At 54.9% G+C, this 17,623-nt stretch overlaps 2 protein-coding genes across 4 annotated transcripts in view; both read right to left on the bottom strand.

Annotated features, from left to right (window-relative positions):
* The window catches only part of CAPN5 (calpain 5), a 95,743-nt gene that overhangs the window by 31,862 nt on the left and 46,258 nt on the right, over positions 1–17,623 (bottom strand). For all 3 annotated transcript variants that reach the window (XM_019524502.1, XM_019524501.1, XM_019524503.1), the window contains exon 3: positions 8,786–8,917. In XM_019524502.1, the coding sequence (XP_019380047.1) occupies positions 8,786–8,917 (132 nt within the window). The remainder of the gene's footprint in view (positions 1–8,785; positions 8,918–17,623) is intronic.
* Positions 38–716, bottom strand: OMP (olfactory marker protein). Its single transcript, XM_019524504.1, has one exon. The coding sequence runs from the start codon at positions 684–686 to the stop codon at positions 207–209; it is 480 nt and encodes a 159-aa protein (XP_019380049.1). The 5' UTR covers positions 687–716; the 3' UTR covers positions 38–206.

Genomic DNA, 17,623 nt, shown 5'->3' with positions numbered 1-17,623 from the left:
AGAAACCAGATCGCAGGAAGGGTGGGCGGGGGATCCATTTTACTGTTACTTGGCTAATCTCAACATGATAAAGGTCAGCTGCCTGTCAATGGGACACTGTCCCTTTCATAAAAAAAAAAAGAAGTGACTGATCAAAGCATAAAGAAAGAAACACGGAGGGAGAGATCCCAGGCGGGGGGCAAGGAGGTGCCGGGAGCTGCCCAGGATCAGCCTTTGAACACGATGGAGCATTTGAGGTGGGCCGGTTCGAGGCCATCGGCAAAGGCCAGCAGGAAGTACATCACCTTGCGGATCTTGGCCAGCTCGCTGAGCCTTTCCCCGAACTCCTGGGCGTCCGCCTCGTTGTACTCCACCTCCTTGAGCTCTGGCTTCTTCCAGAAGATGCCAGCCGGCTCCAGCAGCTGCCGGGTCATGAGGTTGGTGAGGTCAGGGGTCCAGTGCTGGGAGATGCCCACCACCGTGACCTTGCCGGGCTTCCCCAGCCGGACCCTCCAGCGGAGGAAGCGCAGGTTGTGCTGGCGGACGAAGTCCACGCGGGAGATGTACTCGTTGGGCCGCAGCAGCTTCTCGCCGTCCTGCGGCCGCTCGCTCCTCTGCTGCAGGCTCTGCACCCGCAGCCGCATGCACTTGGTGAGCTGCTCGTCCAGGACGAAGGGGAGCTCCAGCTCCGCGGCGCCGGCAGCCATCGCCTCTGCTTCTCTCCTCCCTGGCTACGCTCTCGGCAGCGTCTGACTCTCCGAACGGGCCGCCCTGGGAAAACAAATGCCAGCGCCCTGCCTCGCCGGTCCCAGCGGTGCTAGGCAACCCGGGTCAATGACGCAAAGAGCCCTGGGGGGTTTCCTCTGGGTGCCCTCCCGTCTCATTTGCAGAGGAGGAGCAGATCCTGCCACTGCGCGCTAATCTATAGGGAAGGGATCTCTGATGTCAAGCTCCCTGACAACCGCCCCCGTGAAAGCTGGAGCACAGTTGTTTATAGTGAACCGAGGGCTCTTGCAGCCAGGCCATCGTGGCAAAGCTGGCGTGGGGGGTAGGCAGGATGCTAGGGGGACGCAGCTCTCAGGACCACCTGTTTTTTCGTGGCCATCCCTTTGAGGGGCCATGCCAGGGTGGGAGCGGCAGCCTGGCCCTACTGCATTTGGAGTGGAGGGGCTGCTTCCCGTGAGGAGGCAGGTGCATGACGGGCTGGCGGCACGTCCCCTCCACCCCCTGCGGGTTGGGGGGCTCCAAAAGGCAGCATCCCTTGGAGGGAGGTTAATGCTCCCCTGGCCCATCAGCCCCATCAAGCCAGGAGCCTGATCTTCAGGACTTTGCCCACGTGGGTGGGAGCAAGCGCGCCGGCTCCGTGCTCTGTGAACGTCATGGGACAGGCCTGATGCCGATGAGTCTGTCCCGTCCCCTTGTGGGACAATCAAAGGGCCCCACATTTCAAACACTGGAGCAGTGCAGTGCGTGCCAGAAACATGGGGCACGGTATCTCCACGGAGGATACCATGGCCTCACATCCTAGTACCATCAGCTCACTTCTCACTCGGGCTGCGCGAAACACCATCGTTTCCTTTCGACGCTCGTTTCACCGTTCCAATAGGACAGTGTTTCGTTTCATTGTTACGTTGCGTTTCGAAGCACTGTCCCCGTTTCGTTTCGTCGCAACTGTTTCGACGTGTTGCCTATAGGCCATAATGGGGAATTACAAAAATGCCTAAGACGCTGTCCTTTCTTGCCTGATTTGGATGAAAATGGCAGGGATCGTATCACCCCTTCTGAGGGCATGCAGCCTGCCAAGTTTCAAGGAGACAGGTGCAGAGGTTTCTTGGAAACTGCACCTCAAACTGCAAAAAGCAAAACTCGTGACACTTGCCGGCAGCGTGCTGTCATCCGGCACGCAGCTCCAGGGGCCCGCACCCCCCGGGAGGCCTGTGGGGCCGTGCCAGACTCCTCCTGGGGGTGTGGGCCCCGGATCTGCACCGGATGACAGGAGGCTGCTGCTGCCACCTGGGACTGGTGCTGGGCGCATCCTGCACCCAGCACTGGGGAAGACTGAGGCTGCCACTGGCCTTAGGCTCTCTCCTGCCTCCTGGCACCAGGCTGCTTCGAAACTCAAAACGTTTCCAGTGCCCTCATTTCATTTCCAAGCTGTTTTGAAGCTTTTTGTTTGATTTCGAATTTGCTGTTTCGAGCTCGAAACAGCTTCGAAACGAAACACTTGCAAAGCCCTACTACACGCAATGCCGACACGCAGCCATGCACCAGCATCTCTCTGCCCTCCACCATTCGCCGCTGGACCAACCAGGCAAAAGTGCTCTCAGATCCTATTACTAAAGAATAAAGAACAAGAAAAACAATCAAGAGCTCGTGCGTGAAAAGCCACCAAGATCGGGAGCTCAAAGTCCTGGATCGTGTGACCGTGAACACTTTGGAGCATGTCATGTTTTCACAACTGAAAAGAGCCAGGACCAGAAGTGAGGTCTAAGAAACCAGCCCCCTTCCTGCTGTTTGCTTCGCTGGTGTGCTAGCACATAAACAGCTTTGGCAGCAACTTTTCAACCAGCCCAGGGGTTTGAAAGTTAAATATGCATTTGATTACCCTGGAGAAAATGCCAGAGCTGTGCCACACATGGTAAAGGCACAAGGACTGTGCAGAGAGTGATCTGAACTGCCACCAGTCTTTTATCTCCTCGCCTGGCCCAGAGGTCGGATGCCAGGCTCCCTGGCATCCATAGGAAGCCATCTCAGGGGCACGTGCCACCCCAGCACAGATGACTAGTTTCCCCCAAATAAATGCTCCCAGCCCCTTGAAGACACAGAGGGAATCCACCGGGGAGCTAATGCAGGGACTCTTCTCTCCCGGGGTGCTGGGGCACTCTGGGGTGCCACCAGATCCTTTGAAGGGTGCCCTGAACTGTGAGGACATAAGCAGATAAGTTAAGCACATAAGTGCAGGCTCAGGTTTGTCCCTGCCTGGCCCCTTCGCAAGAAGCTAAGCACCTGTGATCTATGAATTAGCTTTTGAAATTGGTTGATGCTCAATTCACAAAAACTATGGAGTGGGGGGACCTCGAGTCCCATGAGGTTGAGAGCCACCGAGCTAATGCCACCACGGGCTGATATTCCTGTGGGGCTTTGCGGGAAAAGGTGCATCTGATACCCTTTTCCAACCTTCCTCATTCTGGTCAACCAGCGTTTTGGTGGCGTCTATCACGGCAGCCCCCCAGGACCAAGCCGCCGGCAACGCACACGCGGGAAGACTGAGGCTGCTGCCTGCCCCAGCCACCGCGGCTCTCTACCCGCTGCTAGGAGGAGGAAGACCCGGGGACTCAAAGGCACGTGCCACGTGACACATGCGCTCTGCCAAGGCAGAAGACGAGTCGGAAGCTGCTTCCCAATTACATCCATAACAGGCCTCCCAGGGACCTGGGGGGAGGAAAGGAAAGTGCATGAAATAGCAGTCTCCTGGGGACCACGCAGTGCTGCTCCATCTTGTTCCTTTGGAGGAATTCGTCCCCCAGTTCAGCCCCATGAAAAAAACTCTGTTTATCAGCCCTCTCAAAACCCAGGGAGCTGCAGACACTTTCCACCCTATCTAAAATAGAGCTGTGGGCACAGGAGGTCCAGTTCTGGTCTCGGGCTGGTAAAAATCCCCCATCCTTGGAGGCTTTCAAGACCCGGCTAGACAAAGCCTTGGGATGATCTAGTTGGGGATGGTCCTGCTTTGAACAAGGGGTTGGACTAAATGATCTCCTGGGGTCCCTTCGAACCCTCGTTTTCTATGATTTCATGATTTTCTATGATTTTAAACCAGGCCCAGTGAGATCAATGAAATCAAACCAGTGTAGGGGCAAAGTCTGGCCGGACACCTCCAACCTGTTCCTTCGCTGACCTTGACTATCTAGGCGAACATTTCCCCATACCCTGGAGCCTCGATTCGGGCGGGTCGCTTTTGAGTCTAAAGACTGCGGGGTTTGCTTTCTTTCTGCTCTGCCTCTATACTGATGGGCCCTTATATTAGCCGATTGATTGGGAACAAATTCTGCGATGGTAGTACACAGAGATACGATACTGTCCCTTCAAATAGTTGGTGAACACCGCAGTGGTGTTCACCACGTCTTCTAGCACAGGAGCAGGCAGAGGCTGGTCTGAGCAGCAGCGTGTCTGCAGAGACGCCCGACACGCGTGCGCTTGTGTGCACGTGTGTAGTAAATGTAAGGCAGGTACTCCACTTATCAGCATAACAGGCAAGCGCGTAATTCCCGTAACAGCCCAAAAAAATGCCACTCCTGATTGTTGCCCGCTGCTTAGATTATAACAAACTGGTTGCCTGCTTGTTGGTTAAGCGCACAAACCACTTAAATGTATCTAGTTTGTAAATGAATGGCACAGTAATCCAGTTAATTGCCCCAGACACAGCGAAGGGGAAATAGCTCAAAGTGCTGCTATTAGCAGCTTTGGAAACGATGGGAACTACTCAGTGTCTTGTACTTACTGTGCATTGCCCGCAGGTCACGAGTGGTTGTGCTGATTTTGGAAGGAGCATGGAGCAAGGAAGCACTCAGCGTAAGGCAGTGATTACCAGTCAGGGTGCTGCAGTACCCCAAGGTGCTGCAAGATCCTTTTAAAGGAGCCATTAAAAGGCATGCATGTAAACACCTACCCAATTCACAAGATAAAGCCAGAGATTTCAAACAGGACTCTGCAGCGTCAAAAATACGCTGACCTCTTGCGGTCTTCCTGCGCTCCTTGCAACAGAGGAACTGCTCTATCATTTTTGCATCGTCAAGAAATGAGCATAAACTTCGAGACGGCGTTTTCCAAGGGGTGCCTCAAGTCTCACGTGGTGTGCCTTGAGTACAGCAAAGGGTGCCCCGAGTCTGAGAAGGGGGAGAATATGGTTTGCGCCACTTGCGGCATTCAAATGCCAGTCCCCACGGGAAGCACCCAGGTGAGAGATCTTTAGCCCCAGAAAACAGCCCAGGTTGTAACTGCTGGACCCCCAACTTGGATTGTCTCCGGCATCCTTCTCGAAGGGTGGGTAACGCCAGGATGCAGGGGTTGGGTCAGCCCACTGAAGGAAGGGTGGTCATACTCAAGCGTGGACTGAAACAGCCCCCAAATGGGGGACCGACTGAACGCAGTGGTCTGTGCTGGAGCCGTCAGTCGCCCTTAGAGAAAGGCCTGTTGCCATGGCAGGCTGTGCTGCAAGATTCCCAAACCACTTGGGGAAACTGAGGCACGGGCCTGTGAACAGATGAGCCTGAAGTCACCCCATGGGCTGGGCAGAGCCGGCCACAGAGCCCAGCTCTTCGCTCCAACTGCAGGACTCCCCCTCCTCCATACCTGTGTCCCTTCAACGGGCCAAACCTCAGGGGAGCAGGGCTCAAGGAGGGAAATAACCCCTTGCCAGACAGAGCAGGCTGTCCTCCATTGTCATCAGTGGGCTGAAGGACCACAGGGGCTCAGAGACCTCACCAAAGTGGCTGGGACCACACTCAGGTTAATTATTCCTGGCTTGGCCAGTGTCTCCAGTGTCTCCTTAGGTCTATGCAGCCGCTTTGGTCCCCACGTGCTCTCTTAGGCACGGCAATGTTCCTAAACCCACAGCCCCGGCTCACCGAAACAATCGTCCTCAGCCATCACAGAGCACTTGCCATAGGGAGATCTCAAAGCACCTTACGCTGGCATCATTTCACAGACAGGGAGACTGAGGCAGAGGTGGGCACCGTCATTCAACAGGCCACTAGCAGAGCCAAAAACAGCACCTAGGTCTCCTGAGTTTCAGCCCAGTGCTCAATCCGCCAAGCCAGGGCTGTCCAGGGCTGGAGGCTGCACACCCCACGGTGTAAGCCCCTCCCGGGTCACATGCCCTGCGGACACCCCTTCTCTGCACAGGCATCCCAGGCCACAGGCTCCTCTGGCACCCCAAGCTGTCACAGCCTTGGCACCTGAAGCTGGAGGAGAAGGGGGGAGCCCGGAGACCCCGGCTGCTGCTGCAGCCTGGGCAATGGGGGTGGCCAGGTGAGAACCTGGGGTCAAAAATTAACCCCTCATAGGCCACATATGACCTATAGGCTGCCAGCTGGACACCCCTGGGCTAAGCCACATAAAATCGATTAAGGGTGATGGGTGCCCCTCTTCTTCTGCAAGCCTTTCAAAAAAGGATGCCTCAAATACGCCGAGTCAAATTCTAGCAGCCTTGTGATATACCCCAGGTCAGATGAGAGGATCCAGTGCTTCCTTCGGGCCTTAAAAATCTGGACTCGCACTGAGGTGTGAATCTGGCCAGATCCCCTAATGGCTACAACCTGGTCCAGGTTACTAGGAAGACGAGGGCTCAGACAGGATCCTAGCTGCTGCCCCAGGCTTGAAAACAATCCTGTCCAAATAAAAAGAGGATAAAAGCAGCAGGTAGGTAGGGGCCCCTGGGAATCGCTGGCTTGGAAAATGATGAGCTACAAACGCACACAACACAGCGCGCCAAGGGAGGAGTTGCGGTGAGACCGGCGAGCTGAAATAATGAGCTCTCTAATGGGCCCCCGGCCCTGGTCGATCGGCGTCCTCCAGGGCAGGGCTGGAAGTGAATGGTAAAGGGGAAATGAGGTTGGTACAGCGCACTTGGCCTCCTCCAAGCACATTTTAAACAACAACGAACAGCAGGGATCTTGCATCACACAGAAAAGGGCCTGAAAGGCTGGGAGATGGAGGGGAGCAAGGTCCTCGCTGACGGTCCAGAGCGCGCCCAGCTCTCAGACCCACAATGAGCCCGCAGGGGACCGCGGCACTCAAGCCTGCTTCAAATACGAACCCCCGAAGCAGAGCTCTGGTTCGCTTGGTGCTAGCGGGCTCAGCTGACCTGCTTTGAGCATGTCTGACCAGGTGCTAAATGGCGAGTGTCGAACTTGGGCTGCTGCATCAGAAGAAAGGGGAGATCAGTGGAAATCTTAAGCTGCGCTGGGCTTTGAGCAGACTCTTACCCAGCACATCCCGTGCTGCAGCAATGAGGGCCTGTACAGCTCTGCCACTTAGTCTATATTGCACAAACCCCCCCACCCCGGTGACAGGTTCCCATCCCACGAGAGACCTCAGCTTTTAGGAAGAGGGCATCCTACATGCATGAAGAGAGCTGGACTAGAGGTCACTTGAGGTCCCTTCCAGCTCTAGGATTCCCCTGGGATCCTTGATAGACAATAAGCAACCTCCCCAGAGAGCTAGAGTACAAGAGATGCTGTTAGAGGCCACCTAGTCCAAGCCCCTGCTCAAGGCAGGCACATCCCTATTCAAACCAGCCCACATGAGTGTTGTCTAAACAATTCCTAAAACTCCAGAAACAACCATCACACAACCAGAAGGAACATAGCTCAAGGACACCGACACCGTCCTAACCTGCCACAGGTAAAGCAAGGGGACAAGGGCATTGTCAACATCCTGCCACGGCGAGGATGTTATATATACTAGATAACCAAGGAAGAGAACCAGGCTCCCTACTACAGAGCAAGGCAACCCTGCCCCATAGTCGGTACCCATCTGACCACAGGCGAAATCCCTTCCCGACCCCAAACGTGGTGATCGGCCTGACCCTGAGCAACGGGGCAATGCTCTCGAATCAGGAACTGCGGGGTTTCAGTTCCAGCAGGAGCATGGGCCTGCTCCAGGCAAAGGTGCATTTGACTGCGATCCAGAATTTGGGGGGAAGGTGGCAGCAAAATGTCTTTCTGGCCTCGTCCCAGCCACACTGCCAAGATCACAGCCAGGACACCAGGACTTGTTGCATCTCTAACAACAGTCCAAAACTGCAGGGAGGAGCAGCAAACGTCTCCCGAAGTTAACTCAGCTAATGAGCTGCTTGTCCCAAGCAGCGCCCTTGCAATACAGGGGCGAGCTCAGATCAGAACAGCCAAAGCTCATGCTGCAGGCTGCAGGCAGTCGGGTGCCCTGCTCCGTGACCAGAGACCCTGCATCCTCTTCCAGCAGCCGTGACCTGGCAGGGCTGTGATGTGGGCAGGGCTCCATCTGAGCAAAGTTAAAGCATCATGCTAGGGCACATGTGCTGCTTCCCTCCACTGCCTTTAGCGGGCACTGGCACCAGCACTGGGAAAGCCTTGTGCCAGCTTGTGTGTGTGGCACAGCCCGACTGGCACCTGCAGCCTTTGCCTTTCTGAACAGACCCTTGGCTCAACCTCCTCTCCTATGTCCTTTGCAACCTCCTCTCCTATGTCCTTGTGCAGGGCTAAGCCACAGTCCTTGTTTGTTAGCTGTGCCATCTCCCCTCTCGAGGCTGTGGTAGGAGGAGCAGACAACACATGAGATATGCCAAATCTCCCCCATGTAGTTAACACTGCCAAGGGAACATCTGCCTTGGGCTGTGTGTCCAAGCAGTGCAAAGCCAGACACCACCAAGAAGGAGGGCATAGTGCAAATAATGAGGGAGAGACCGAAGATGAGGCCCAGTCAAAAGCCCGAATCTAAATGCTCTGAACCTCTTGTGATTTGAGATCCAGGTGCCCCGTGCACTGCTTGGGGGGTGTGGGGAGGCACTCATGTTAATGTATTGAAATCAAGGCCAGGCCATAATTTTGAGGATGCTCACAAGCACCAGGCAGGGGGGATCAGACCAATAGTACGTGCACCGCGCTGACACAGAGGGCACGTTCCCTGATTCACCCCAGTTAATTGAGATGAGGAATGGTACGCCAGGGCCTGTGTCAGCCTCCAAGGCTGCTGCTGAGCTTCCCCAGCCCAGCACGAGGTGGGGGCTCTGCGAACCTGCCTCCACCGGGCTAAACAGGCTCCTTACCTTCTGCCACAAGGACTCCCGGGAGGCCAGAGCTGAGCAGGCGGCCACGAACCAGCAGTTCCCCACCTGGCCCTGGTGCAGGTCATGGGAACTGATTCCATCCACGAAGAGGTAGGGGTTGTCGCAGATCTCCTGGGGAATGGAGAGGGGATAGACACGGTGAGTGGGGAGAAGAGCTGGGAGCAACGGGGTCTTCATGTCTGATCCCTATCACGCCACACCCCCAAATTGCAGGTTAGCCCCGTGGGGTGAGACAATCACCCTATATGGAGTCCAGGGCCAACTTCTGCTCCAGGCTGAGCCGGTGGCAATCGAATCCTTCAATGGGGGTGCTCCAGACATCCCCCAGTTCACTATGGTAAGTATAGGCACACATTTAACCTTCAGCTTATGGGGAGCCCTGTTGACTTCAGTAGCATGACTCACGAACTCAGGTACTGGAGGCTGTATTGGGAACATACCCAGATACAGCCCGGCACCATCAAGGGGAAATGGAGCTTGCTGGACTGTTACGTCGCTGCAGAAAGTGCTAGGCAGTACTGGCGCCACGAAGGCCTTGCTGGAGCGTGAATTAATACAACCGCCAATCAGTACATATACAAACCACACAGAGGCCCTCCTAATAGCATGAACCAAAGCCGGCCTCACTGGAGCTGAACTAGACATACCACATATGCCTGGCAGAGAAGTGATGGGAAAGGAGTTAGTTTTTATAGGTGCCTCATCATAAAGCCAACATATAGAAGATGGCTTAGACCAATACAGGACACCAAAACAGAGATCAGAACAGCCAGGGAAAGAGGGGTCCCTAGCAGGTGGGTAAGTCGCACTGTTTGGTGAGAAGTAGGATGTGGATGCTCTCACCTAATCATGGGGTAGTAACAAGTGAGAATTGGGATGTGAATGCTCCAGACATGTTTGATGGTGTATAAAGATGGGCCTGGGAACCCGCAATACTTTGCACTGGGTTCAGGCCATTGGTTCTCAACCTTTCGAGACGTGAGGCACCACTCGGAAAACGCCACCTCTGAGTTTTCTTTTTTTGGCCTGGAAGCTAATTACTCTCCCGATCACAGACCTGGGTTGCATTTCTAGCCTCAAAACATCTGGCTTCAGCTCCCAGCTGTTGGATCCAGCCCGTGTCTGTTGGACGCAGACAATAACCATGTCAACGAGAGCTGAGCACTGAGCCTCTATTATTTTCCTGCTCCGTTGTGGATTTCCACAGAAAATATGAGACCGATCGTGTGTTGCGTAACAGAAAACAGCTGTGAAAACCATGAAATCTGAGCTTCCTGCTGGCACTTGGCCTAGGAGGCTGATGCAGACGGGGGGGATGTGATAGGCGATACAGTGCTACGAGCTGGGGGCTGGCGAGAGCACCGGGGACCGCAGCTGCCGGTTTGCCCCTCGTGGGTCAGACCCCTCTGCAGAGCTAGGTGGGGGGCAGGAGGGAGCAGACAGAGACCTGGAGCTCAGCCGTCTGGGTCTCCCGGAGAAATCAGTGCTGCTTTCCTGGGGACCATGGGGGTAGGAGGTGCTGGTTCTTCCCTCCCTTCAGCTCCCCAGACCTTTGTCCTTTCCCTGCCCCGTGGTCTGGGCTACAGAGCAGACGCCCGAGAGGCTCGCAGCTTCCAGGAACGGAGAGGAGCCTAAGCCAGGGGAGAAAGGTGTCACCCCCTACCGCCGAGAGGTCCTTTCTACACAACTGCTCTCCAAGGACCTGTCCCCCCTTGTTACACCTAGGCTGTAGCAGCGAGGGCCTTTTTATCTACCCTGGAGATCTTCAAAAGGAGACTGGACACACACCTTGCTGGGGCGATTTGACCCCAGCAGTCTCCCCTGCCCAGAGCAGGGGGGATCTCACGAGGTCCCTTCCAGCCCTAAACTTCTGTGTACCCATGTACCCCAACCCAAGAGAAAGGCAAATCTAGCCCCGAGCATCCCTCAGCAGAGCTCGAGCCACTGCCATCATGCGGGATAGTCACTAGAGGGAGACAACAGCACGGGCACTGAGCCCGTGTATCGCACCGGCACAGGAACAGGCTGGTGGGGAGGATGCCATGATATTAAATTTACTAGGGACTGGAAAGCGGAGCTGCTTTTACACAGGGTGGCCCAATCCCACCTCCATCCCCGCCTTAGCAAATGGCTCCAGGGACAGCAAGTGCACTTGCAGCATGAGCCCTTCTGGGTGCCTTTAACTGTGTTTCCTGCCCGTAGGGCCCGATTCTGCTCCCACCACCCATGGTGACCCCATAACTTGCAAGGATAACTTGCAAGTCAGGGAAATCACCCTGCATTGACTGCTCCTGGCTTCAGTGTCTAAGCGTGGAGACGACTTTGCTGGGAAGTCCTCAGTGGTGCCTCATGCAGGAGCTGAGTGGGCACTGAGCTCGTGTCCACACCAGCATGGGCAGGGAGCTGGTTTCCAGCTTGAAGGAAAGCACCTGAGCTGGAGCCTGTGCGCCCGTTCAGGCTGGCAGCCCCAGGTGTCGCGAGGACATGTGTCGGGCACGTACCCTACAGGGAAAAGACAGACATGGGTTTGGTCCCCTACTAACAGGCAACTGCAAAAGCTAATCAGCTGCTCCTTCCCCCTCCGCACGCGGTCTGTCGCTGGTAATTACAGTCTCTCCTTGGTGCATTTTAGTAGGGAAACAATTGATAATCTGATAAGATGGAGATCTGGTCAGGTTCCTGTCCACAGTGGGGGTAATCAGCTCCTGTTTAAAGCAGACTCCTTCAGCTGCATCGGGAAGATTCAAGGAGCCGCAGTGCTCCACCGCAGTTAAATGGGTCGCGCCAGGCCAGGGGCCCACCGACACAATCCCTGGCCATGTAACTGTGTCCAGTGGGGGCCGTGGCTGCGATCTGCCAAGTAGGCTGGGCAAGGTGCAGCAAAGGCCATGTCTCCCTGGCAGAGGCAGCGCTGCTACAGCCGGTGTTACGTTCCCTTCCCCTCTGCAGAAAAAAGCCCTCTCCTGAAGTGGAGTGGCACGTTCAGCCTGGGGCTGCCAGCCCGAATGGGCACACCAGGTTGAGCTCGGGTGCTGTCCTTCAAGCTGGAAACTGGCCCCCTGCCTACACTGGCACGGACACAAGCTAAATGCTGGCTCAGCTGCTGGCAGTCTTGCAAAGCCTTGCAAAACCCATAATTCCTTCTGACCCCAACGCCTGCTCCCGCAGCGCCTGGGGGAGAGCCCTGGAGCAGCTCAGCTCACTGCAGCATGGAGACCCAACAGCATATGCCCTCCAAAGTCCCAGTGAGGCCCTTCTCAGGGCAGCGCCAGGGAAGATGCTGTAACTTGGATAGGGCTCTGCTCCTGCCTGGGCTAGGCCAACTCAATCAGCTGAGTTGCATCAGCAGCAAACACACTCCTCATCTCCCCAGACCAATCTTTTGTTCATCCAACTACCATTAAAATGAATGAGGACTTGCAGAGACCATGGGATGAGGTCCTGCTCATCTCCGAACCAGCGGTATTTGTACAGCCCAGGGCTTAGCTTCACCACCTCCCACTTGCCCTGGGGAACTCTGCCTTTCCTCCCCTGGGGAGTCCTTCTGCCAAGCAGCAGATCACTCTCTGCTCCCCGCGGGCAGGATGAGGAGGGGAGCATGCAAATGCATGACCCTGAACTCCTGCCCTGCCCATTAGAGGATGCTGCCTTGCTCAGCTCACCGTGTCCTCTGCATCTACCAAGAAGCATCTTACTGACACTGAAAAGCCAGAAAGTGCCCACCGCGCCAGCCTGAATCCCAAAACCAAAACTGGTCACTCTTTCTATTGCAAGAGTGCCTGGAGCAGCAATTCTCAACCAGGTTGCCCTGGCACCCTGGGAGGTCCTAGGATGCCACACAATATTCATGCTGTGAGGTGTGCCCACATTACACACAATTCGCAAGATAAACCCAGAGATTTCAAAGAGAAATCATGGTGCCGACCACCCTGACCTGCTGTGGCCTTTTGAGGTTCTTGGCAGCAGAAGAATTATGCTAGTATTTTTTCTGTAGTCAAGAAATGAGTGAAAAAATAAGAGCCTGCATTGAGAGTTGAGAGCCACTGGTCAGAGGCTCCAGCTAGGGGAGGCCCATGCTGTGCCAGGTGCTGTACAACCGGAGAATGAGAGATGGGCTGAGCCCAAGAGCTCTGAAGATGAGCTGGACGGAGGAAAGCAAGGAAAGGCTAACCTCAGGTTTGCAAGGTTGCAAGACTGCATAGAAGCCCTGGCTCCTATGAAATCCTGTTTTCCCATTTGTTTCTAACCCAATGCCCTTTCAGAGCGCATCACCTGCTTGCCGTTCCCTTTACAGAGGGGTCAGGGGATCCTACAGTCCCAAGGACCTAAAAAAGCATTTAAGATTTGATAGCACTCCCCTCTCAGACACTAGATTCTGCTGGATCCTGGCTCAGGAACAAGCTGTTTGCAGCCATCTCTGCTCCGAATCTGTACAGCACCTCATGCAATGCTGACACAGGACAGGGCAGGGATGCCCAGGCCCGACTGTACTGCAAATAATGAGCAAGGAGGAACGTGGGAAGGAAGTGGAGGCCAGGAGGTGGGCTTGCACGGGAGCTCAGGGGAAATCTTTGCATCTGCAGTGCTACAAACAGGACTGAAAAATGCCAGGCCCGGCTCCACTTGGGTCAGCGGCAGTGCCACAGGCATGGGGGGCAAAGGGGGTGTTGGCACAGCCAGCAGCCAGGGGGTTAATACACCAACTACAGGGTGTGGGACCCTCTGTTGCCCACCCTGAGTGCTGCTAAATCCCATCACCTGTGGCATCTGGTGATAGCAAGAAAGGCAGCAGCTGCAATAGGGGGTCTGTGTTAACCCCCTGGGTGCTGGCTGCACTGATGCCTCCTCCTCCCCCCCAAACAGCCCCAAGAGCAGAAGCGTCTCTCTCTGGCCTTGAGGCTGATCAGGGGATTGGTGCTATTGGGACCCAACCTGAGCCTGACCACACCTTCACAGGCCAGATCCAATCTTTTTGCAGGTTATCGAGCCCTACTCCACACCATCTTTGCTTCCCCCTTCTCCTGGTTTCTGTGCAGCGAGAAACTTGAGCAGAACAGGAAAGCAGGGCCAGAGATTAAGCACTTCCACAACGAGAGGCTCAATGTACAGGTAAGAGGCCCTGCGTGCAGCCACGCGTGTACCGCTGCAGCAGCCGAAGCCCCCGATGGAAACCAGGCACCGGGCATGGCGTGTGGGGCGTGTGGTTCACCCATTCCCCCTTCTCCCTTTCGTTGGAAGACGATTCACCCCTGCCCGCTTCTGCTGATCTCCTTCAACCCACCCCATCTAACCGATGCTGTAATTGCTGCCAGTCCCCGGGGCAATTGCTCCTGAAAGCCGAGTGCTGCTTGATCCAGCTTCCAGCGCAGTCTGGTTCGTGTCAGGCTACCTGCCAGCAGGGGAAAGCACCAGATGAAGCCCAGCAGTGTCCGTTTGCCAGGGTTGCTTTCATTAACAAGGCTGTGCGATGAGCAGACTGGGGAGAGGTGGCTGCCAGGAAGGATCCAGACCGTCTCAACCAGCAGCTGCCATTTCACGGGATCGGGGGGAGTCATCTGCACAGTTCAGGGCCTCTTCCCCCAGTGCCACTGCCCTCGCCTGGCCCCTCTGCAGCGAGGGGGGACCCTGCTGCATTGGTGCATTTGCACCACAGAGTTAGCACAGGTGTTGCCCTGTCCACACAGCCAACCTGCTGCCCCAAGTCCGGTGGTCTTTTTTGGCCAGTCCCGGCTGGGACAAAGGGCAGGTCAGGGGCGCTGCTGGTAACTTGCTCACTTGGTAGTGACGATCTGGTGGCTAAATCAATCACTCGAGTGCTGGCAGTGGCATCTCCTGCATACCTATAACAGGAGCCCCAACACTGACCTCTGCCTGGATGATGCACCACAACCAGGGATGGTCTCAGTAGAGCCGAGCCTGCTGACGGCCTAGATCAGTGGTGCTTAACCTCTGGCACGCAGGCTAAATCCAGACTGCCGGGCGGTGTCACCTGGCCCGTGGGTCTCTCCACAGGGCTGGAAGTTGAGTGGCAGCATTCATTGCTGGGGCTGTCAGAGCTGTGGGCTGCACCAGTGTGTGCCAGATCGCTGACTTAAATCCCCTCGCCTCCTTCCAGCTGCAGGATCCCCATAGGCCCTGCTCCACGTCTCCATAGGGGAGCCTAGAAAGCCCAGCCCTTCCCCATGCCACCCCTGGCTACTCCTTCCCGCTGCTGCTGAGTTACTACAACTAAACAGCAACGAAAGAATTTTTTTTTTTGCAAAAATCTTGTTGGTTTAATAAAAGATGTCATCTCTACTACGAGTCCCGATTGCCTTTTACTACTAACTGGGAAGTTCCTGGCAGGTGGAGTCCAGGCGCCCTGCCCTCCCCTCTCCACCCCGTGAGAGCTTGGAAGCAGGGGGATGTTTTTTGTGGTGATGATGATGATTACTAACAGAGATGTCCTGGTCTGAAAGCAACCCCAATTGACCCGACGTGCTAATCCTACAGCCCCACTGCTCTTCCTTGCTGTAGCAGCACCCCTGTATGCCAGTCTCCTGCTGACTTTGGGATCCCGACTGGTGCCTAAACTGATCTGAGCTGTGTGGAAACTGCATGGTACGTGCTAGGGTCTCTCTTCGGTGACTGGCGGAAGGATTGTGTTGGCTGCCCTGATCCTGAGACTGTAATTATAGATTATGAGCCCGAGGGATATGATTTTGCCTTTTGTCTGCAAATAATTCAGTTGGTGTCAATTTAAAGCAAAGTGTAATCTCAGTGACTTCTGTGCTCAAGGATAAAAAAAGAAGACTGGTTTTCCCTTTGGACAACGTCTTTCATCCTAGGATCCTACAGACAGACGTATAAAACCACTGTCCCACACTAAGGACCTGTGAAGTATCTGAGTTAATACTTTGCCAGGGACAAGCAAAACTAATTTGAGTTAGCTGTCATGCAAACTGGGACAGACTGCCCCAGCCTGTTCTCCAAAGCCCAGGACAGTCAACCCCAGATTCAACCCGTCCTCTGTTTTTAGCCAAAGTGTGTGAAGGATCAGGAAGCAGAGCCTGGCTGGTGCAGAGACCACAGCTTGATTCAGTCCCTGAGCCCAAGCACAGGATGACCTCAAAATTGTCCTCCTGCCTAAGGCCATGATAAAACAAAACAGCCTTGGTTTCCCCCTATAGCCTTGGCTCAGAGAAGTATGCACCAGGCTTTGACAGAATAGGCATTTCTATCTAAACAACACTCATGAGCTACAGGGACAGCCAGGGCTAAGATTTCACACTTCATTGAGAGTCCTTACCTCCTTTCTCCTGCATCCTCTAATAGCAGCCTTGCAATTCACCCATCTAGGACTGCCTGGCAGTTCAGGGCTGATCTAGAAGCCTTGGCATTGAAGACTTGGAGTCCCTTTGACCAACCTCCTTATTAAGGAGCTCTGTTTATAACAGCTCCCCTCTTCTAAGGCCCCCAACTGCAAGAGCAAATGTTTCCCAGTGTAGATTAATTCCAGCAAACTAACCCACCCTGTTACAGCAAACAGCATCTTTTAATGAGCTTTTCTCCCCGTCCCATGGGGGGGGGGGCGGTTATTATGAGTACAGTGAAGTTACAAAGCAGACAGCGCGGTTCCTAAGTGATTTATATGTATAATAGATAACCAGTAGGTTACATCAGGCAAATTTGGGAGCCCTGCTGAGTACCGTAGTTAAGCAAAACACCTAGGTGCCCCAAAGGTGCAAAAGTGGAGCGCCCCGGGCAGTGAAGTGCTAGTGAGCAAAGACTGGATCTGCAAGATCTGTCACCAAGCTGACACATGGGAAAGGGCATGACACTCATTCGGGTGAAGGATCTCGAGGCAGCTGGCTTGTCCGCTGCCTCGGGTTGACACAATTAGGCAGGTCAGAGTTACGGAAAGGACCAAGCACTTGTCTTCCATGAATTAAACAAAGGTTGCGGAAAGGACCAAGCACTTGTCTTCCATGAACTGTATGGTAGGTCCAGGAGGGGGACAGGCAGCACAGCAGCAGACAAGGCAAGAAGCAGAAAGCAAAGCAGCAAATTGGGCAGGGAGCACAGGAAAGGAAGCAGGAAGCAGAGCAGCAGATCAGATAGGGAGCAGAGGGCTGGGAGTGAGAAACAGCAATAGATCAGGCAGGGGATGAGGATGGGAGTGATACTCGGGGAGGGCCCAGGGCAAATGTATGCCATAAAAGTTGGCCCCCGCTGCTCTGTGGCCTCTCCAATTCAGGACTCAAGATGGGAGCCATCCGAAATTGCTAATCACTACTGAAAATCGCAGCCCAGATACACCTGTGTCTGCAAAAGGGAGCCGGAGAGTGCGTTTCTGGTGAACTGAACAGACGGGACTAGTTTCTGAAGGGCTCTTTCAAAAACCGAACCAGCCCCCATCCCCAATCAACTTCCTGCAGCCTCCATCATGTACCCGGGCGGAAAGCCCTGCGGAGTTGGCTTTGGCTGCAGAAAGGACACTGGAGTTTGCAAACAGATCCAAAAAGTCACTTTTCAAGCTTGGCAACCTGAACGGTGAGTCATAAAGAGTCTTCTGTGCTCGGCATCCGACCTGCAAGCAGAAACCCAGGCCACAGCAATGAAGCACAGAGGGCTGCGGAGGAGTGGAAATGCTGTGCAGAGCACACCACACTCCCCCGGGAGCCAGCGCCGGACAGGCAAGGCGAGCGAGAGAAGAAAAAGGGACGGAGACTCCTCCAGGAACTGAACTTCGCCTGAACTCAGCACTCCCCTTCCTCCCACGGGTTGGTAAACCCCATCCATTACTGACCAGGACACTTTCCAGGCCTCCGCCCAGCA

This window comes from Gavialis gangeticus, unplaced genomic scaffold (assembly GCF_001723915.1).
Source record: "Gavialis gangeticus isolate Ggan-Ray unplaced genomic scaffold, GavGan_comp1, whole genome shotgun sequence".
Taxonomy (NCBI): domain Eukaryota; kingdom Metazoa; phylum Chordata; order Crocodylia; family Gavialidae; genus Gavialis; species Gavialis gangeticus.
This window is presented reverse-complemented; position numbering and strand designations above follow the sequence as displayed.